The sequence below is a fragment of the Lepisosteus platostomus genome, chromosome 16 (genome assembly GCF_059453375.1).
Source record: "Lepisosteus platostomus isolate fLepPlt1 chromosome 16, fLepPlt1.hap1, whole genome shotgun sequence".
In the NCBI taxonomy this organism is placed as follows: domain Eukaryota; kingdom Metazoa; phylum Chordata; class Actinopteri; order Semionotiformes; family Lepisosteidae; genus Lepisosteus; species Lepisosteus platostomus.
Window position 1 is genome coordinate 27,151,283 of NC_142626.1, and position 23,458 is coordinate 27,174,740.

General features: G+C 41.3%; 1 protein-coding gene across 1 annotated transcript in view; it reads right to left on the minus strand.

Annotated features, from left to right (window-relative positions):
- LOC148647124 (NACHT, LRR and PYD domains-containing protein 3-like) overlaps window positions 1–23,458 on the minus strand; it is a 405,714-nt gene that overhangs the window by 375,730 nt on the left and 6,526 nt on the right. Inside the window, exons 2-8 of the mRNA XM_088609314.1 lie at window positions 22,734–22,861; window positions 17,796–17,909; window positions 15,924–16,037; window positions 14,558–14,671; window positions 9,441–9,750; window positions 8,953–9,025; window positions 108–1,857 (exon numbers count right to left, since the gene is read on the minus strand). Coding sequence (XP_088465440.1) covers window positions 108–1,857; window positions 8,953–9,025; window positions 9,441–9,750; window positions 14,558–14,671; window positions 15,924–16,037; window positions 17,796–17,909; window positions 22,734–22,792 — 2,534 coding nt within the window. The 5' untranslated portion in view covers window positions 22,793–22,861. The remainder of the gene's footprint in view (window positions 1–107; window positions 1,858–8,952; window positions 9,026–9,440; window positions 9,751–14,557; window positions 14,672–15,923; window positions 16,038–17,795; window positions 17,910–22,733; window positions 22,862–23,458) is intronic.

The window sequence follows — 23,458 nt, forward strand, 5'->3', positions numbered from 1 at the left end:
AAATAAAAAGTGTGCTTAATTCGTGTGTTTACTGTGTACCAGCCAGCAGACCTCACAGGGACAGTTTGGCCCTTGTACTGTATGTGAAGGAAATCTGAGGTACTTACCTAAGGGTTTTTGTTATCTTTGCCACAGGTAGCAATCTCCGTACACACTCCTCTGATGTAGCATATTCTCTCATGTTGAAGACATCAATCTCTTTCTCAGACAGCAGTGAGAAATAGGCGAGTGCTGAACACTGGGAAGGTGAGAGGCTTTGTCTTGAATGTTTTACTTTATCCAGAGTCACATTGAACTCGTAGATTAAAGACTTGTCCTTCAGTTCACTCAGACAGTGGAAAAGGTTCATGCATCTTTCAGGAGAGGAAGTTTCTCTAATGAGTTCCTTGATGAATCCTGCTGTTTTCTGGATGTCACTGGAATGATCTTGTGTGTGTGACAGGAATCCCCTCAAAAGCTCCTGGTTGTTCTTCATTAACATCCCCAAAAGGAATCGGACAAACAGATCAAGATGACCAGTCTTGCTCTGGATGGCTCTTCCAAGTGCAACTTTTTTCAAGTGGAACAGTGTGGAAGCTGGTGGGTTTCCTTTCTCCAGTGGGTTAATATTGCTGTTTTGATGGGAACCTAAAACATACAGAGCTGCAAAATACTCCTGGACAGTCAAGTGTAAAAAGCAGTACACCTTTTCCTGAAACAAGACTGAATCTTGTTTAAATATTTCCTTCCACACCCCTGAGTAAAAGGAAGAGCTGTTGAGATCAATGCCATATTTTTTCAGATCTTCTTCATAGAACACTATGATGTTTTTCTCCAGACTTTCAAATGCCAGCTTTCCCAGCTTCAGAATTACTTCTTGATTTGTTTTAAGGACAGTTTCTTTCTTTTCCTTTTGTTCCTTTGCTGTCAGTAAGACAAGCAGAAAGTATGTATAGAAATCTGTCAGTGTTGTTGGATTTGCCCTACTGTTCTCTTCCAAAGTGTGCTCCAGAACAGTAACTACAATCCAGCAGAAAACAGGAACATAGCACAAAATGTAAAGACTCCTCAGTGTCTTTATATGTGAAATAATTCTGTCTGCTAGAGCTCTGTTCTTACACTTCTTTCTGATGTACTCTTCCTTCTGCTGGTCTTCGAACCCCTGAACCTCTGTCACCCTGCTGATGAGCTCTGGAGGGATCAGACCTGCTGCAGCCGGTCTGGAAGTGATCCAGATGTAAGAATTAACAGGAAAGTTCCTCTTGATGAGGTTTGTTAACAACACGTCCACTGAAGCTTGCTTTTCCACATCAGACCACCTCTGGTTTGTTTTAAAGTTCAAAGGATGTCTGCTTTCATCCAGACCGTCAAAGATGAACAGGACTTTGTGGCCATCTAAAACATTATCAGAGGATTTGATCTCTGGACAGAAACACAGAACCAGTTCCTGTAAACTCATTTCTGATTTGATCAAGTTTAGTTCACGGAATGGAAGAAAAAATATAAAATCGAAGTCCTGGTTGTCTTTTCCAGTAGCCCAGTCGAGAATGAATTTCTGCACAGAGAATGTTTTCCCAATGCCAGCAACTCCCTTCATCATTACAGTCCTGGTAGGAATGGTCTGTCCTGGCAGTGGCTTGAAAATATCGCTGCACTTGATGGAGTGGATCTCTGATTTTGTGCTTTTGGAGACAGTTTCTACCTGCATGACCTCATGTCCATGATTCACCTCAACACAGCTGCCCTCAGTTATCCACACGTGTGTAAAGATGTCATCAAGGAGGGTCTGCTCTCCTGGCTTAGCAATTCCCTCAGACACAACTTCAAACTGCGTCTTTAGAGCTTCCTTGTGTTTGTCTTTCAGTGTCTGCAGCCACCCTAAAACAGAAAGAACACGATAGTAAAGACACAGTCTGAGGCTGCAGTAGAAATCATGACAGTGTGATGTGATGACAGATCTCTTACAGGGACACAAGCTATTGAGAGTGTGAGTGTGAGACACAATCAGAACAGATGGACACAGATAAAGTCAAGAGTCACAGACACAGTCCATTAGTTGTCCTAGCTGGAGCTCCGGCAGTAACTCCTCATTTTTAATCGCCCTCTGATAGTCATGTCCTGGTCTCTCACAGCCTCACAGACACACCCTCTCATGAAGACAATTTCCTCATGGGAGTTATTTTCATTCCTTAGATTGACGACTGATTCTGCTCTATCCTGGGTATCAGAAAGCCAAGCTGTAGTTCAAGATGCTGACTGACCATTGTGGCAAAAGCCAAAGGTGTCATAATATTTACTGCAATTTACTATTCCTTAAAATATTTAAAATATCGATCCACTGTATTGACGTGATTGTTGAATTTACCGGAACAATTAGAAATTGAATTAGTAGAGCAATATTCACACATGGATTAAAATTACACAATAAGTAATTTATTGAAACAACAGCAAAATGTGCACTGCAAACCAACAGGAATATATATACAGTGTCTACAGAGCTCCCTTTCAAAATTGTCACCCTTAGCTGCCTTAGAGTAAAGATCAAACACCCTACCCCTCAATATCCAAGTGAAAAATATTCTACAACTTTTTTAGCAAATTAATAGTAGATCTAGAATCTGATCCAGCTTGGTTGGATAAGAGCCCACCTCTTGTAGCAGCGATTCTAAATTAGCTCACGTATACCCAATCACCTTCAGAATCAGATCTATTTGATTAACAAATTTATGAACAAATAAAGTAACAAAACAGTAGCATATACTGTAGGAGAAATATAATGAACTGTAATGAAATTCAAGAAACAAGGGCTATCTGAGTGAACAAAGTAAACCCTTGGTTTAACAGACTAATAGGAGAAAGGCGTCCATTTTTGTTAATTTCCAATAAATCACAATGGCTTTTTTTCCACCACAAAATCATATATAGATTATACTTCATGTATTTGTTTTCCCTATCTTTTAACTTATTTTTAAGAATTGCAATCAACCTTATGACATCTTTTCTTGTTTTTTTATCCTAAATATACAGTACAAGCTCTGTATTTCACACGTCTTAAGTACACTGTTCTGTATAAGATTCACTGAAGTATATGAAACAAACACTAATCATAAGCAATTGACCTACCAGTATAGTGCACCATTGATATTCCAAACTTTTATTTTTAAACCTATGTAGTATTTTTACCTTGTTTTAATATTTTTACATTACATTTTTGTGCATCTTTTTCTTTTCAAATAATATGTAAAAATACAGGACTGCACTACTCCATAAAACTGCCAGGAGACACAGTGAATCTTTAATGAATCATTGTGTCTAACATTAGGTTGATTATATTTTAATAATAAAAAAATAATGTTCACCCATTAGTACTTTCCTACGCTAATCATACAGTACAGTGAAACTTCTATAATTTTTTGCTGCTTTCATCAAATAGTATACAGAAGCATTAGTACATTAGTGTTTATTTTACTTTTTGATTGTAGACTATATTATACGTTGTTATGTTATATGTTGGGAGTGTACAGTAACACAGGTTAAGTCTTAGCACTTTCACATTGAAAAAATAAGTATGCTATGTTGGTGGTTATATAATACATCGTATAAGCATTCTAATTATTCTTGGCTTAATTTGTTATGTATTTTGTGTAACTATGCGGCAGTGGGAGGAGCCGCGGTGAATGAGTGAGTCGGCGCCCCGTCTGTGAAGTTAGTGAGAAAATGCACCGTTATGTGAAACAGCGCAGCACCGTCGTGTAGAGTGGCGCCCAGGCTGGACTTGCCCTGTCTAACCGGGGTCTAGCCTGGAAAAAGACCCCGCTTGGTGGCGGGGACCAGACTGGATTTACCTTGTTTAACAGGGTCCAGTCTGGGAAAAGGAAGGGAGCGCAAGGCCAAAATAAAAATTTTAATTGTGGAAAAATGGAAAGCCTGCCCCGGTATAGAGACAGGACAGGACAGGCTAAAAGAAACAGCCTCACACTCGGTTACAATCACTTCCGGGACTGCCCGTGCACAGATCCTCACCCTGCTTATCCTTTTCGGGGAGGTGCTCATTGTGCCTTTACAGAGTTCTCACAGCTGCCGCCCATCTTTCATTAGTGCAGCTGTGATGACAAAGGATTACACTGAATACACCCCCCGCATGTAGTGCCACAATTGTTAACTCACATTTTAAGGTTATTATTATATACTATATTATCTAAGGTGGTGCTCAGGTGCCATGAGGGGAAAAAAATCATTTGTAGGACTTTTTCTCACAGTTTTTATCTTCTAATTAGGTCTTCATAAACTCTTACAGTATGTAGGAATTTGCATACCACTCTTGTGTAGGGCAGGCTTCATAATGGATTTATAAGCAGCATGAGCCTTTGCTGTTGGAGGAAGAAGTAGATGGGTAGAAATTCACATGGGGAACCAGTTGCAACAACAAAGTAGAGCATCTGGACCCCAGTGTGCACTGAGCTCAATTTAATGAGGGTTTCTAAAGATAAGAAGACTGAAGAGAAAGTACAAGAGCAAGATCTGGTTCAAGAAACCCAGCTGAAGCAGCAGTGGAGTTTACATGATCAAGGTCTCAGAACTCCACAAGAACACGTGCTCCAGCAGCTAGGAACAGTTAACTGAGGATCAGCAGCTGGCTGTCAGAGTTGGGCTCTTGCAGGAGCAGCTGCAGCAGTGAGTTTATCTTACAGTTGCAGAGTATAATGAAGTGCAACAAGCACAGGTAAAAAAGATATTAGACCAACAGAGGACATGTGAAAAAAGAAATGAATATTGTAATGGAAGCTAAAATAAAGTTTTTTTCAGCACTACCACAACAAGGAAACAGTAAAATTGAAATCTTGGACCTTGAAGAGGCTACTTATTAAAACAGTTTAGTTTTTTTAGCTGTATAACAGGGCTCCTGGATCTGGGCACCTAAGTATATATTAGGATACCAGAGGGAGATGTATAGATACTCTAAATACCCGGGGAGAATGTGTGTTCAATCAGCAGGAGGTTATTAGGGGACTGGTGTCTCCTGTGTGAAGGCAGGTTTAACTATGTGAGTATTCAGGGAGTGAACTGTCCTTGTCGGCTCAGGAGAGTCAGACCCTGAGCTGGTACAGTGTTTCTGTGTCAACCTGCCAGTAAAAAACAAGACAGAGTGGGCAGACCAGCCAAAATGGCAGAGTTGAGGCCTCATTTCACTATTTTTTTCATAAAGTACAAGAAAGCCATACAGTTAAAGTTCTTAGAGTTAAAATGGTTAAATACAATGATATACAGTAGGTCCACATGCAACGCAAAAGATCCAGTCAAGTCAAGTCAGGAGTTAATGTGAGCAATTCCCTAATATTCAGCTACCATCAAAGGGGAATCTGTCACAGACTCCTTAGGTTTTAAATGCAATTCTAAGTGATTTAAATTGACCATTTTTTCCCTTCAGCGCAGTGTTCAGCAGGTGACAATTTAAAGAGTCAAAGCATACAGCATTGGGAGACCCTGAAAGAAATTGACTATTTTAGTCCTGAAAAAAGCAGACTATGAGTGGACCTGATACAGGTACATCCTTTTCCTTTGTTACATAAGGCTCAACATTATCCTCTGCACATCATCTTGAGCTTTTTTGCTGAAAATTGTGAGAAACCTGTAATGTAGTTATGTCAGGGAAACACTTCAGTGATTTGATTTTATTAATTACTGTTTATTTTCTGTTTCATTACTGAACAGTACAGTGTAGGGTAATGAAATGTATAAATGTAGTATGAAATGTAATATATTGATACAGCTGTTTGAAGGAGCTGGTTTGAGGTGTCTAAGAATTTAGAGACAGTGGTTAACATCTATCTAATGAAAACATTCATGCAGATCTCAGATGCTTTGAAGAAACTGAGGTGCTTTCCGAGTTGTAGTGGTACTGACACCAGTGGTGTGACATGCTTGTCAAGATCACTGTCACCCGTAAAGATCAGCTTCTAGTTATTTAAACCGTATTCAGAGAGTTTGCCATTCTGTTGTTTTTAGGAAACTCTGATTTCCTGTATAGAGAATCCCTTGGTTAAAAACAGTCTCGCCTGGTCAGAAGATATATTTTTAGAACAGGGGGACAGGTTCAATTCACAGATTCCCATTCCCTCAAGAAGACAGCAGCTACTCAGCTACAGTTTCACATAAGTTCTCACTAACTGACTGGTACTGACCAGAGCAAGGAAATCAGATCATATCATCCTTGTTCCAACAAAGCACCATCTCAGGCAAGCAAATTCCACCGAAAACTTTAAAATAGATCTTAAAACCCTTCTTTACCAGCAAGCCTATCAACTTTTACTATTACTAATTTCCTATCTTTTTCCTTCTTAGTTATTACGTTCCCTGAGTTCTTTTTTAAGCTTTTCTTTTTGTGAAGTACATTGAGATTCATTGGAATGAAATATGCTATAATAAAAATATTGTTATAGTTATTATTAGAGATTGGAGGTCATTCTCTTTAGTGCAGAAGGAAGGTCTATCTCTCTTATTGCACTGTACAGGTGTTATATAGCAGTTCAATACTTAGTCTGGGGTTTTTCTGATTGGTCAGGTGTCTCTAATTGTGTTAACACTCAGTTATATTCTTAGCATATCTTTACCATTTGGCGGTTGTGATGAGCCCTGGGACAACACAGCTGCAAGATGCAGTCTCAGTCAGGAATCCACAGGGAACAGGAATCCACAGGGAGGCCAGGCTAATAGGGAAATGCTCTCCAGACAGAGTGGACACAGGATGCCTGGCAGGAAGGAGACTGGGAAGAGAAAAGTACCCCGACAGCCTGAGAGAAAAGGGTGAAGAAGAAAAAGAGCCAGAAAGGCGGCAGGAAAGAGGACAAAGAATTTCCCTTACGGGATCAATAAAGTATCTATCTATCTAAAGAAAAGAAGAACTAAAGTGCCAGAGCAGGACTCTTGGGGACAACAACAGGATGAGGCTGCACGGGGAGAGCCCTGAGGCCCTGGACAACGGAACCTGCCTCCTGGAAGTGGTTCAGAACTGCTGGCGAAGGAGGCCAGCAGAGAAGAGTCCAAGGCTCCAGGGTGGAGGCCGGAAGCTGCTGTGCAGTCAGAAACTGAGTGCTGCAGGGCAGAGAAAATCTCTAGTTGGAACAAACTAGAACTGGAGTCAGAACAGACTGATTCAGCGATGAAAGGTGAGTGTGGTCAACATCCACCCAAGTGATCTCAGCCCTGGCAAATCAGCCTGTAGGCAATAATTGGGCAGCCTCTGCATCAGAGAGGAATCCTGTGTTGTGCTTCCAAAAGAGGAGGACACTTGGATACCTCGGTCTTGGAACGGATTCGTGGTGCTGACCTCCAAGGGAAAACAGTGATTCAACTTCGGAGTGGAATCCTGGTGTTGAGAACCAAAGACAGGGGTGCAAACATGCTTAGAAATCCAGGGCAGGACGGGCACCCAGAGAAGCCACTGAGGCATCTGCCCAGGGAACTGGAGAACAGGAGTGCAGACAGGACAGGTGAAATGAATAAAAATGAAGCTGAGAACTAAAAGCACTAGAGTACAGAAAGGGAGTGAAGGGGGTGAAATGAACAATGAAAAAGCACTGTTAAAGTGGTGCCTCAGCATTAAATAGGGAAAGAATAACTGAGTAATTAATTGTTAATTACTACTTAATACAGATCAGTGAAGGAAAGTCTGGTTTGTGCAGCTGGTCCTGGAAAACTGGAAGCCCTCATGAGAATGTAAGTTTCCCAGGGCAACAGCTAGCTGAGAAACACCATATTCGTATAGTCATAACAGAGCTATTATAGAATTAATAGTTATTAGACATTTTAAAGCTGTTATTAAAGATTTCTAAAAATCATACTTTTGCTTTCACCAAGACAATAACACCCAAGACAATGGGTCAGACCTCAGTAATCTTCCAATCTGTATGATCACCCAATGACGGACCTAGAGGGTATCTAGATATTTCTGCTGACATCCCAGGCAATCACCAACTGTAATTTCCTGTTTTATAGGGTTGCACACAAATCATTTCATTGGTTTGCTCACTGGCTCAGCTTTTCTCTCTCCAGTTAACCTGGCAATCTGACTTTTCCAACAATGTGATTGCAAGCAGTCTGAGTCAGGACTTGTTCAAAGACTTCAGGTTGAGAGAGTGCAACAGTAAAAAACAGAAGAAATCTTGTTTTTCACAAACTATGTTTATGTTTTGCCTTTTGGGCTCTTTTGTCATTATTCTGAATATCCAAGCATCTTCAGTAAAAAGCTGCAGCTCAGACGAACCTTGTCTTCCATGGTCTTACTTTGCCTGTAAGCAGATGACTGTGCACAGATGGTTTTAGAGACTGGAGTTCAGTAAGATGCTAACTTCCTTGCGGAGTTGTCATTAGTAATGTGAGGCAAAATCATTCTCTTCCTCTCTCTCTCCACCAGGACACTCCCAGCACAGAGCAAGCAACTGGAGAAACTACAGCATGAACCTTGCTCAGCTCTGACATCAGCAGGAATTTCAAATTCATCCAATGGCCACAAGTTCCTTGATTTAGGAGTACAAAACTTCTATATTAACATTATAATTCTCTTTAAACACAAGTGAAATAATAGGATAGTAAATGCATATTTACTTGTCTTTGAGAATATGAATGTGATTTAACCACTGATATATCTATGACACTGAGATTCATATAACCTACAAGTTAGACAATAATAATAGTTGATATATTTTAGCTTTGTTATTGGCTCATCTTTAACCCCTGAGTGAATGATCAACAATTCATATTAAAGCAGATTGATTCACAAATATATTATTTTATTCTTGTTGGTTTGTTATGCATGTTTTAGTGTTGTATCAATAAAGTGTAGACTGTATATTTAGAATCTGTGGGTAAGACTTTAAATTATTATGTTTACTTGATTCAAGTTGCCAAAGCACACTCATTCACACACAGAGACCTGGTGTGTCCTTCTCCTGAGAGACACTCTCAAACACTTACCTGTTTGGACAGTCTCCCGGAATCCTCCTGTGCAGAAATCCTCAGGTTCACCTGTCACAGCCCTCCTCACATCCTGAAGATACAAAGCAGAGAAAAAGGTAAGACCTTTGGAAGAGTTAAAATTGGCAGATTTAAAGGAATCAAGAGATCTGAAGCTTTCATAGAGACAGAATGACAGCATCCATACTGAAACAGTTCGACAGTAAGAATAAGAGACTATCCCTCAGTGTTTTTGTACTGAGATATTGAGTTCTGGTCACTAATGTTTTACACTGTATAGTTCATGTGAAATAAACACCACACAGATATTCAGCTGCCCTCAGTGATGAGTGTGTATCAATTCAGCCACATGGGTCACTACAGATCTGTGAGCACAGGGAACAGACAGCACAACACAGAGACACAGAAGCACAATGAATCAGCTGGTGAAAAGTGTGTCAATATTCAGCACAGGTCTGATTTCAGAAAGTGTGACTGAAGTCTCTTACCTGTGTCATTACCTGTTCTGACATAAATATGGTTTCATGGCCCCTGTGTTCCTGCACTGAACACAGACTGCAGATGTGAGTCTGATCAGTTTTACAGAACACTTCCAGAGCTCTGTGGTGCTGCTGACACAGACTGGTCTCCTGGTCTCCACAGATGTCCACCAGTCTGTGTCTCTGCAGGGCTGGAACTGTGTAGTGCTGTCGGATGTGTGTCTCACAGTAGGAGGCAATGCAGGTGACACAGTGTTTCACAGCTCTGAACTTCGTCTCAATGCAGAAATCACAGGACATGTTTTCATGCCCAGCAGATCTGTGAGCAAAGAAAATAGTCAGAGATCTTCACATTGTGCCTTTAACTCAGAGACCAGGAGTCACAGAAGTCATGTTGAACCCCTCTATAATGATTCTTGCACAAACAAAATGCAGGGCACAAGAATTCAGGACAGGAGAAATAAGACATGGAAACACCCATAAAGAGTTCAAGACAGGAGGAGGGAAAGACAGAGCTGAGGACAAGAGGAGAGACAAACACAAACAAACACAGAGCTGAGGACAGTAGAGACACACACAGAGGTCTGGACAAAAGGAGACACACACCCACAATTTAAAGTAAATTGTCTTATTCATGTAAACAGATTGATATTCTGTTGTTGTTACATGTTTTCTTTATTAAGAATGTGTGTTTTTCCTAAATCACTCTGCTGTGACACAGTCTGTCCACTCAGGAATATACTGTATATTGTTTTGTCTCTGAAATTACAGGTTTACTTCTATGAATTTTAAAAATTAACATTTTATCTAGACTTAAAATTGCATGTTTTACAGTATACATTATTCTATAAAATAGCAAAACCAGATTATTTAATTGAGAAATCTAACAAGTCCTACTATTTTTTTTATTGTTTTGAGTTTCCACCTTCCAGCTGCTGAAGTGAACCTGCATAACCCACAGTGCCAAACAGCCCCCTCCATGGCAGTTCATGACCAGGAGCTCCCAGACATCACTGTCCTGTTCCTTTCACCATTATCAGGTCTCCACATGACCTGGAAGACATGCTGGGGATGGGAAACACCTGTGTGTGATGCTTTATGGTGGAGAAACCATTTCCCTGGTCTGAGGTCTCATTCTGCTGTACCAGTACAGACAATGAGATATTCCAGGTGCTTCATGTTCTTCCTTCTGCTCTGTCATGATTTGGCCAGAGCACTGTGTGCTGAGTGTGCAGGAGTCTTAATAGGTCACTCTTCAAGGACACAGAGCTGGGCCCTGTTGACCCTGTTCTCTCCATCTTGACTCTGTGAGCAGCACCAATATATTTTTTCATTAATCTCCTCTCTCCACACCTGTTAATGCCTATATGATGAGCACCGGAGAGGCTGTGCTAGTATTGAGGTTGATCTCTCTCTTTACCTTCAAAGGCAGAGACGTGTTTTGAGAAATCCAGGTTCATATTGTGCTGCTCGTCACTCCTGTATTGAATTACAGCTCATTGATCCTCAGCACCTGTGTTATTCTGATCATGTCTACAGTGCTTACACACTGCTCCATCCATTAGCCATGAGAATATACTAGTAATAGAACTGTGTTTTTATTTTCAGCATTTTTCTGCAACCTGGGTGCAGTTGACTGGGCTCTGGAGATGTCAATATTTTTAGTGTAAAACTGAACATAGAAACTGGAATGAGCTTTTTTGACACAAAATGTGTTGATAAGCAGCGCTTCTATTTTTGAGAACTGTTGATTAGACAGTGGATTCTGTCACTGGAAAACTCCTGTTCTGCAGGATTAATAAATCTGGCTCTGTTGACCTCCCTGTATCACGGCTCTGATTTCTGGTTTGGATTCTAAAACTGTCTTTCCATCATATTTTCCTCTCTCCACCTTGACACTAGGCTAAAGTACATGGCCACATGTGACTTGAAACACACACGGTCAGTGTTCAAGTGTCTCTGCTGCTGCCATTGTGATGTTCATGTGTGACTGTGCTGGTATTTGGGTTGATCTCTCTCTTCACCTCCAGCCTCACAGCCCCTTTCCCTCTTCATGGCCTGAAGGAAAGAGCCTGCAGGGGGCAGCACACAGTCCCAGTGTGTGAACATGAGCCGGAACTCCAGGGTGTTTCTGCTGGTTTCCAAACTGGAGCAACTAGAGACTTTTCAACTGGAGAGGCAGAACTGCTAAGCTGAAGTCATACATTGATCATGTTGCTGGTGATGTAGGTATAAGTGATAAATCAGTAGTGTAGCAGTTCAGGTGGGTAGCTGCGTCAGCATGCGTAAGCTGCAAAGGAACAAGTAATAGGTTTATTCCATGCTGAAAAGAGAAGAAAGAAAACACAACGTTTCGGCTGTGGAGCCTTCTTCAGCCTTCTTCTTCAGGACACCTGAAGAAGGCTGCACGGCCAAAACGTTGTGTTTTCTTTCTTCTCTTTTCAGCATGGAATTAACCTATTACTTGTTCCAATCAGTAGTGTATTTTACCTGGGATCTTCTCATCTCTTACTATTTTCATCATTCACAGAGTCAGATTATATATTCAATTGAATTATGTATAAATCCTTCTCTGGTCCACTTTAAATTATAACTCTTACAAAAGCAGCAGGAATTCAACACAGAAAATGAAAATGAAAAAATGAAAAACCCAGCAGGTACAAATAGTGCTCCTGATTTACACAGCTAGACTATAGTCACTAGAGGAGCCCGTTCAGCCAGTTTGGTAGTTAATAGCTAACTGTTTCATATCTCATTCTGTGTTTTCTTGAAAGACACCAGGGTATCAATATCACCCACATGGCTGTGTTGCATGTTCCACACTCCAACAACTCTTTGTGTAAGGAAGGGCCTCCTATCCTCGGTTTAAAATGCACTCCTCTGCAGTTTCACCTCATGTCCCTATAGACTGTGTCTATATCTTTAAGATTCTATAATCTTGAATCAGACTCCCCTTAGTCAATCCTATAAGACTTGATAGATTTAGTTATTTTAACTATCAGTGTTAGACATTCCTTTGAGCCCAGGATTGTATGTAGTTCCTCTTCTCTGGGCTAACTGCAGAGCAGTGATCTGTTTGTTAGCAAAATGTTGTACACATTGACCAAATTCTTTGAAAAACTGAATAATTTCAAATGAGGCCTCACTAGTGCTTTATTTAATTTTAACAAAATGTCATTCAATAAATTTTTTGTTTTTAACTAAACCTTACTTTGCTTTTAAATATAACTTAACATTCTGTGTCATTTTTATTTTTGCACACTGTCTAGAGGTAAATTATATTATTCATTGCAGGCATCAAGTGTTTGCATGACCCTACCAGTGTCTGTATATCTCCTACTGCACATCACCCTGTTGACTCTGACCTGACATGACTACAGAACTCATGCATAATTACAGCTGCCAGAACCACCATCAGCATCAGGTTGACATCAATGTATTGCCAATACAACTAAGAGGGAAATCAGTTCTATAAATCCAGGTTCATCTTATTGTGTAAATGGACTGTGTGTCCTAGTGGAGCTCCTCTTCCTCACTCCAGTGGTTGATCTGTTGTAGATTCAGTGTTCATGGACACACAGCTGGGAGCTGGTTCTATAGATCCCTGCTTCTGTCACACATGAGGTGAAAACAATTTCAAGAGCACAGACATGTTTTGAGGAATCCAGGTTCTATATTCTACTGCTTGTCACTCCTGTGATCAATTACACCTCCTCAACACATGTGTGTCTGTGTTCATACAGTATCTGCCTTGGATACAAACTTTTTGATCACTCATGTATGTTCGTAGCTGTAGACTTTAGTAACACTTTTTGGCTATAACATCTTTATCCTTCTCACACTTTGCTCAAAACTAAGTAAGAAAGGTAGAGATGGTTCGGTAATCTATACCTCGGGGTCATTAGCTCTTCATGGACAAAAAACTGGGCCCAGTTAACCAGGGTCTTGATAAACTGACCCTGAGAACAACATCGATACAGTTTTTTCATGATTCTACTATCTCCACACCTGGACAATGGGCTGAAGGACGGCAACCATATGTATCCCATCAGAAACACTCTTGTTCGTCGTACATGTGTCTATAGATACATACAGTATGTGATGTTCAGGAGAGGCTGTCTTGATCTTGAATCAGACTCCCCTCCATCACTCTTATATACAGGTACAGTTCTTTTAACCCTGTTAGACATTCCTGTGAGCACAAGGCTGTATCTGGTTACTCTTCTCTCAACTAACTGCAGAGCAGTAATCTCTTTGTTACCAAAACATTGTACACAGCGACCAATGTCTAAACAATACTGTACACAATTATAAATGAGGCCTCACTGGTGTGTTACTCAACTTTAACAAAATGCTCTTCAGTAAATTCCATTTTTTAACTACATAGCCTAACATTCCGTATATCTATTCTATTGCTTTCACAAATTGCCAAGCAGTAAATTATTTTATTCTATACAATGAGGGTGTCAAGCGTTTTTCTGCTCCTACCAGTGTCTGTCTATCTCCTAGTGCACGTTACCCTTTTGACTCAGACTGCACATGACTACAGCTCGTACTGACCAGGTTCCACTGTGAGGACAAAAGGCTGGACATTATAATCAATAATTATAATATCAGAGTGATGGACAGGTCCCTATTAACAATAATAATTACAGCTGCCAACTCCACCATCATCATCAAGTTGTCATCAATCTGCTGCCCATACGCCTCACAGGGAGCTCAACTCAATAAAACCAGTTTGACATTACTGTGGAAATAATAGGACAGAATGTCCAAGTGGAGCTACTCTTGCTCACTCTAGTGTTTGAAATTTTTTTGAGAAATCCAGGTTCTATATTCTGCTACTCGTCACTCCTGTGTTCAATTATAACTCACTTTTCCTCCACACCTGTGTGTGTCTGTGATCATGTCTGCAGTGGATACACACTCTTTCATCCCTTAGTCATGAGAAAATACTGGCTGTAGAGTTTTGTTTTTATTTTCAGCATTTTTTACCAGTCAAGTTTTTATTCTTCTTAAGCCTTTCACAGAACAAAGGAAATAAGAAATGGAGAAGTAATCCAGTTCACACAATTTTATCTCATGACCAGCTGACAGATACATTCCATGGACAACAGTGACCTCACCTCGGGTCAGGATTGAAGTCTCCAGCTCTGAACTGTAATGGTCGATCCATTGAAAAGTCACTCATCATAGACACACAGCTGGGCACTGGTGACTCTGGTCTGCCCTGCTGGACCCTGTGAACAGCAGAGACAATTAAAAAGATCAGGAAGTGCACACCAAACACATAACTTTGTACTTACTGAAGCTCACTAACAATAATGAGAAAATGTACTGACAGGGAGCTCATGAAAAACAGAGAAAGGCAGTGAATCAGTGATGTAGAGAACAGGATGCACATGAATGGGTTTTACCTGGGAACTTCTCATCTTTTACTGCTCTGGTCCGTCACAAGTTCAGATCAGAATTCAATTAAATTACTTACTAAATCCATCTATAGTCCACGTTCAATCATGAATCTTGTAAAAGCAACAGGAATGCAACACAGCCAGAATGTGAACATTTGAAAGGCTAGGTCAGCAGGTTAGAATAGTATTCTAGATCCAGACACCTAAACTACACTCATTAAAGGATATCACTGAGCCCTTCTGGCCAGTTTGGTAGTTAGTAGCTAATTGATACAAGGATCTCAGCCTGTGTTTTTCTTGAAAGATACCAGGGTATCAGTATACCCACATGGCACTGTTGCTTGTTCCACACTCCAGCAACCCTTTGTGTAAATAAGGACCTCCTGTCCTCAGTTTGAAATGCACCTCCCTGCAGTTTTTCCACTTATCGCCTTCACACTGTGTATCACTATAGTTTCAGCTCACGGGGTTGACTGCATCACTGTCTTTAGGACTCTATGATCTTGAATCAGACTCCCCTCAGGCACTCTTATAAGACCAGACAGACTCAGTTCCTTTAACCCTCAGAGTTAAGACATTCCTGTGAGCCCAAGGCTGTACCTGGTTACTCTTCTCTCGACTAATTGCAGAGCAGTAATCTCTTTGTCACCAAGACATTGTACATAGTAACCAATGTCTAAACAACACTGAACACAATTATAAATGAGGCCTCACTGGTGTGTTATACAACTTTAACAAAATGTTCTTCAGTAAATTCCATTTTTTAACTACATAGCCCAACATTATGTGTATCTTTTCTATTGCTTTAACAAATTGCCAAGCAGTAAATTATTTTATTCTATACAATGAGGGTATCAAGTGTTTTTCTGCATCTACCTGTGTCTGTCTATCTCCTAGTGCACGTTACCCCATTGGCTCAGACTGCACATGACTACAGCTCGTACTGACCAGCTTTCAGCTTTTATTCTTATTCAGCTTTTCATAGAACATAGGAAATAAGAAAGTGAGAGGTGATCCAGTTCACACAATTTTATCTCATGACCCTCTGACAGATACACCCTACGGACAACAGTGACCTCACCTTGGGTCAGGACTGAAGTCTCCAGCTCTGAACTGTAATGGTCGATCCATTGAATAGTCACTCTTTATGGACACACAGCTGGGCACTGGTGACTCTGGTCTCTGCAGCTTGACACTGTGAATATCAGAGACAATTAAAAAGATCAGGAAGTGCACACCAAACACATAACTTTGAACTTACTGAAGCTCACTAACAATAATGAGAAAATGTACTGACAGGGAGCTCATGAAAAACAGAGAAAGGCAGTGAAACAGTGAGGTAGAGAACAGGATGCACATAAATGGGTTCTTGAGATGTGATGATTTTCAGTGAGAAACAGAATATAGAAACTGTCATGAGTAGACGTTTGGGAAATTAAGTCTTTTTTGACATAAAAAGGTACTCTACACATTAGCAGTGTCTTCTACTTTTAATTTGAAGAACTGTTATTGAGACAGCAGATTGTGTCGCTGCAATTCTCTCGTTCTGCAGGATTAATAAGTGTCTCTCTGTTGCTGCCATTGTGAAGTTCAGGGGTAGCTGTGCTGGGATTGGTGTTGACTTGCTTCTTCTCCAGCCCGAAAACCCCTTTCTCTCTTTATGGGCTGAAGGAAAGAGCCAGCAGGGGGCAGCACACAGTCCCAGTGTGAGAACATAAGCCTGAACTCCAGAGTGTTTCTGTTGGTTTCCAGACTGGAGCAGTTAGAGACTGGAGTCACTTTTCTACTGGAAAGTCAGACCTGTTCAGCTGGATTCAAACATTATTGTGTTTCTTGTGATGTTGCAGGTCTGAGTGATAAATCAGTAATACATTTTACCTGGGAACTTCTCATCTTTTACTGCTCTGGTCCGTCACGAGTCCAGATCAGAATTCAATTAAATTACTTACTAAATCCATCTATAGTCCACTTTCAATCATGAATCTTGTAAAAGGAACAGGAATGCAACACAGCCAGAATGTGAACATTTGAAAGGCTAGGTCAGCAGGTTAGAATAGTATTCTATATCCAGAAACCTAAACTACACTCATTAAAGGATATCACTGAGCCCTTCTGGCCAGTTTGGTAGTTAGTAGCTAATTGATACAAGGATATCAGCCTGTGTTTTTCTTGAAAGATACCAGGGTATCAGTATACCCACATGGCACTGTTGCTTGTTCCACACTCCAGCAACCCTTTGTGTAAATAAGGACCTCCTGTCCTCAGTTTGAAATGCACCTCCCTGCAGTTTTTCCACTTATCGCCTTCACACTGTGTATCACTATAGTTTCAGCTCACAGGGTTGACTGCATCACTGTCTTTAGGACTCTATGATCTTGAATCAGACTCCCCTCAGGCACTCTTATAAGACCAGACAGACTCAGTTCCTTTAACCCTCAGAGTTAAGACATTCCTGTGAGCCCAAGGCTGTACCTGGTTACTCTTCTCTCGACTAATTGCAGAGCAGTAATCTCTTTGTCACCAAGACATTGTACATAGTAACCAATGTCTAAACAACACTGAACACAATTATAAATGAGGCCTCACTGGTGTGTTATACAACTTTAACAAAATGTTCTTCAGTAAATTCCATTTTTTAACTACATAGCCCAACATTATGTGTATCTTTTCTATTGCTTTAACAAATTGCCAAGCAGTAAATTATTTTATTCTATACAATGAGGGTATCAAGTGTTTTTCTGCATCTACCTGTGTCTGTCTATCTCCTAGTGCACGTTACCCCATTGGCTCAGACTGCACATGACTACAGCTCGTACTGACCAGCTTTCAGCTTTTATTCTTATTCAGCTTTTCATAGAACATAGGAAATAAGAAAGTGAGAGGTGATCCAGTTCACACAATTTTATCTCATGACCCTCTGACAGATACACCCTACGGACAACAGTGACCTCACCTCGGGTCAGGACTGAAGTCTCCAGCTCTGAACTGTAATGGTCGATCCATTGAATAGTCACTCTTTATGGACACACAGCTGGGCACTGGTGACTCTGATCTCTGGAGATTGACCCTGTGAACATCAGAGACAATTAAAAAGATCAGGAAGTGCACACCAAACACATAACTTTGAACTGACTGAAGCTCATTAACAATAATGAGAAAATGTACTGACAGGGAGCTCATGAAAAACAGAGAAAGGCAGTGAATCAGTGATGTAGAGAACAGGATGCACATGAATGGGTTCTTGAGATGTGATGATTTTCAGTGAGAAACAGAATATAGAAACTGTCATGAGTAGACTTTTGGAAAATGAAGTTTTTTTTTACATGAAAAGGTACTCTACACATTAACATTGTCTTCTGCTTTTAATTTGAAGAACTGTTATTGAGACAGCAGATTGTGTCGCTTCAATTCTCTCATTCTGCAGGATTAATAAGTTCTCTGTTGCTGCCATTGTGAGGTTTAGGCATAGTTGTGCAGGTATTGGTGTTGACTTGCTTCTTCTCCAGCCCGAAAGCCCCTTTCCCTCTTCATGGGCTGAAGGAAAGAGCCAGCAGGGGGCAGCACACAGTCCCAGTGTGAGAACATGAGCCAGAACTCCAGGGTGTTTCTGCTGGTTTCCAGACTGGAGCAGTTAGAGACTGGAGTCACTTTTCTACTGGAAAGTCAGACCTGTTCAGCTAAATTCAAACATTATTGTTTTTCTTGTAATGTTGCAGGTCTGAGTGATAAATCAGTAATACACTTTACCTGGGAACTTCTCATCTTTTACTGCTCTGGTCCGTCACGAGTCCAGATCAGAATTCAATTAAATTACTTACTAAATCCATCTATAGTCCACTTTCAATCATGAATCTTGTAAAAGCAACAGGAATGCAACACAGCCAGAATGTGAACATTTAAAAAGCAGTAGGTTACTACTGGTGAACTACCTGTACACTCATTAAATGATATCACTGAGCCTTTCTGGCCAGTTTAGTAGTTAGTAGCTAATTGATTCAAAGAAGAATCTTGAAAGATACCAGGGTATCAGTATACCCACATGGTAGTGTTGTTCGTTCCACACTCTTATATCCCTTTGTGTAAAGATGGGCCTCCTGCACTCAGTTGAAATGCACCTCCCTGTATTTGTTCCCACTAATCACCCTCACACTGTGTATCACTGTTGATTCAGCTCACTGGGTTGGCTGCGCCAGTGTCTTTAGGATTCTATAAATTTGAATCTGGTGTTCAGAGAGAGGTTGCTGTCCTGGCACCATGCAGCCAGGGTGTCAACCTCTTCCTTGTATACAGTCTCGTCGCCATTTGTGATCAACCAAGAACCGTATCGTTTGCAAACTTAATGATGGAGTGTGTTTTGCTCTTGGGAACACAATCGTGGGTGAGTAAGGAGTAGAGGAGAGGGCTAAGCACACAGCCTTGGGGGACGCTGAGTCAGGGTGGAGAATGAATTGGTGCCTACCCTTACCACCTGTGGATGACCCATTAAAAAAATATAGGATCCAATTACAAAGGGAGGTGTTCAGTACCAGGTCCTGGAGCTTGGTGTCAAGCCTTGAGGGTACAATGGTGCTGTATGCTGAGCTGTAATCAACCAACAGCATTCTCACATACGTTCCTTTCTTGTCTAGGTGTGAGAGGGTAGTATGTAGAGCAGTGGGGATGGTGTCCTCAGTTGATCTGTTCTGTTGGCATGCAAAGTACAGTGGGTCCAAGGTGTCAGGCAGTGAAGAGGTGATATGTGTTTGACCAACTGCTCGAAGCATTTCATGATGATAGATGTAAGTACAACGGTGTGGTAATCATTTGGGCAGCTGGCTGTGGTTTCTTGGGGATTAGCACAATGGAGGTTTTCCTGAAGCAAGAGGGGACTGTGCGTTGAGTAAGGGAAAGATTGAATATGTCCATGAAGATGTCTGCCAACTGGTCTGCACTGGCCTTCAGGCCACGACTAGGGATAGCTTCGGAGCAAGGAGATTTGTGTGGATTAGTCTTCCTAAAAACTTTATACACGTCAGCTCTGGAGACTGACAGTGTGTATTCCCCCTATTTTACTGGGAATTCCTTAGGTGGTTCTGTGTTATGGACTTCGACCCGAGTATAGAATGAGTTTAGTTAATCAGGTAGAAAGGTGGTTTGTGTCAAATTGCTGGGTTGCACTTTGTAGTCTGTGATGGTGTGAATTCCATTCCACATATTCCGGGTGTCTCAGTCATCATGATAGTATGATTAAGTTTTGCTCTATAGTTATATTTAGCTCCTTTGATGGCTTTTCTCAGGTCAGATCTGGATTTTCTGTACTTGTCCATGTCTCCAAAGTTGAAAGTGATTGTTCTAGCTTTGAGATTAGTGAATACTTCTCCATTTTCCCACGATTTTTTATTTGGGTATGTGCGAACTGTAATCCTGAGGACAACGTCTTTTATGCATTTATTGAGCTAACCAGTAGCATGGTCCCTGTACAGATTAATGTCATTCCCGGCAGCTTCACGAAAAATCTGCCAATCAGTGGTGGCAAAACACTGACATAGAATAGAATCCGATTTGTCCGACCAGAGCTGAAAGGTCCTTGTCTAGGGCTTCTCCTGCTTGAGTTTCTGCCTGTACACAAGAAGTAGCAGAATGGACGTGTGATCGGATTTGCCAGAGGGAGGTTGGGGGAGGGCTTTGTAGCCATTCCGGAAGGGAGTGTAAATATTATCCATCGTATTTGTTCTGCTCGTCAGGCAATTAATATGCTGATGCAAGTTAGGCATGGTTTTCTTCAGGTCGGCACCATTGAAGTCCCCTACTGTGGTGAATGCGTCCTCAGGGTATAAGTTCTCATATCTGCTTAGGTGTCCGGGTAACTCATCCAGAGCTCTTGTGGTGTTTGCCTGTGGTGGAATATACACCTCTGTGAGGACCACCAATGTAAACTCCCTTGGTAGAAAGAACGGGCGGCATTTTATTTTCAGATGTTCAAGATCTGGAGAGTATGACAATGAAATAATCTCCACAGCTGTGCACCAGGAGTTATTAAACATCAAGCACACCACTCCACCCTTGATTCTCCTCAAGTCCTGTCCTGTCCTGACAGTGGACAGAAAAGCATCTCAGGAGGATAGCAGTATCCGGAATAGACGAGTAAAGCCAGGTTTTGGTAAACACTAGTTCAGAATGCGGTATATAATTTAAGTTACCTCAAACTAAGGTATACACCCAGACACAGTGACATTCCCACAACATACATCCTTCTGGGATCTGACACTGAGCATGCATGTCCTGACAGCCTGTGACAAAACAAATGGAACACAAGACCCAAGACAGCAGGGCAAGGACACCTCAGCTACTACAGTCACATAATGTAATGTAGTGTGCTCTCTGAAGGCACCAGTTCTGTAGGGTTAGGGGCATTTACTGGGACAATTATTAATTGTAGCAGTAAATCACAAAATTGATTCTTTTGATGGCTTTAGAATCCAACCATGCGATATAACTCAAACAACGCACACACACAGGTTCTAATACACGAGGATACATTTATTAATACATAAAATGTGCATATAAACCTAACAGATCTTATCGAGAGGGTTATCAGAATACAAAAGGTATATATTCAATCAGTTACAAAGTGTTACACATATCAAGAGGACATACGTTCAGTATATCATTATATCAACTTGGTTATAACTTCTACATTAGATACTCAAAACAAGTACATAACTCTTAGGAATTAAATTGATATCAACTGGTTGGGATAACAATTGAATTCTCGAGCTGTAATGCATTGAAGTTGAATACTCATCCAATCTCTGGGGATTCAGATCTCCTGCGGGCACAAAGAAACAGTTGCAGGCTGTTGCTGTCCAATCCGCGCTCTCTGGCTGTGTGCCAGGCTGTGCTGTGCGGCTTGCGACGGTGCGCTGCTGATGCTCACTGACCGGCTAGTTAGTGTTGGCTTTAAATAGCAAAGTTTATGCACAGGAGAAAAGATGACTGTGGGTCCCAGCAAGTCAGGAAGAGGACCGGTTTGTTCCTGCTGAAGCGCTAGTTCTGAATAGTGATTCAGCTATCCACAGTTCTGACCTGTTCATGAGGCTTGCTGCTGATGCTAACCTCGGGTGGATCCTCTGGTTACTCTCTGGCAACCTCCGCTCTCGACTCTTAGAACAAAGGAAAGTTCTGGCACTCAGACACACTGGCCGTTCCGTGGTTGTCTGGGCTGAGTCTCAGGATGGTCAGGAGGCGCGCTGCGAGAATGTCCTGCCCTTGGGAGCCTTCTGCTCCTGGGCCGTCCTGCCCTGGAATTCTCCTTTGAATTCCCTTTAGAAAAGTCCACAGAATTCTAAGAAATCCACTGAATCTCTCAGGCTCTCTGTGTTGCCTGTTTTTACCTGGAGGAACTTCAGCTCATTCATTGGCTGAAAGTTCCATGGGCATCAGTCCCACGTGGGTTACTCGGCCCTACCAGTCCCTGATTGGTTGATCAAGGTGAGATATGAGTCACTTACTCCTGACACTTAGGAATGCAGTCCAGATGTCCATCTGGCACTCCCTAGACAGATAGGCGCCAATGGATGACCATTGATCATGATAGCCAGGCTTTGCTAAGTGCATCCCCCTTTGGGAGCTGTCCTAGGAAACCTTATCAAAAGAAACCTTAAATCAGCCTGCATGAATAGTTTCTCTGTGGCTGCACCACAGAGATGAACCGAGAAATGGGGCCTCATTTGGGAAGGCTCAGAACACTTAATTCTTTCTTATTAATAAGCCTCGGCGCTACAATAACTAACAACAGACATGGGACAGCAGGAAAACCTACAGTAACACAGACACATCCCTACAGCTTTGAAGCCAGACAGATTCAGTGCCAGAGTCAGTCAGATCCCCAAACACAAGAACACCCTCTTACCTCTCAATTTCAGGGCCCAGTGCTCCATCTTCAGGCTCAGACTCCTCAGAGAGACTCATTTCAGAAGCTGTTCCCCTCCTGAGGATCAGCAGAGGGTTTCAAGGACATGAATTTGATACATGCACAACCTGCCAACACACAACAGAAAGTGAGAACCTCTCACATCTCACATCACAACACTAACACACTCTCACACACTGAACTGCACATTCACAACACTGACAGACTCTCACAGTCTATACTGTACATCAACAACACTGACACACTCACATAAACTTTGCTGCACATTTATAACACTGTAACAATTTCACACACTCTACTGTACATTAACAGCACTGAAACACACACACTGTACTGAAAATTAACAACATTGACACACTGACACACTGTACTGCACATTAACAAAACTGACACAGTGACACACTGTAATGCTCATTAACAACATCCATAACAGTATAGTGTCACAAACATCGTCTTTCCTTTACTAATAGAATAGTATGAACTTGGCAGTGTTTAAAACTGAATTAATGTCAATGTTGCCCATGAGAAGAATACATATTACCAGACTGATGCACTATATTTGCTGACATACCGTATATCAAAAAAGAATGGATGTCAGAAGTGATTTATTACAAGATCTGACTATGTAACATATATCTTATGTTGCTCTTATTCCTACAACTGGTATGAAAAAATATACAAGTCTGATGTATTCACAGACATAT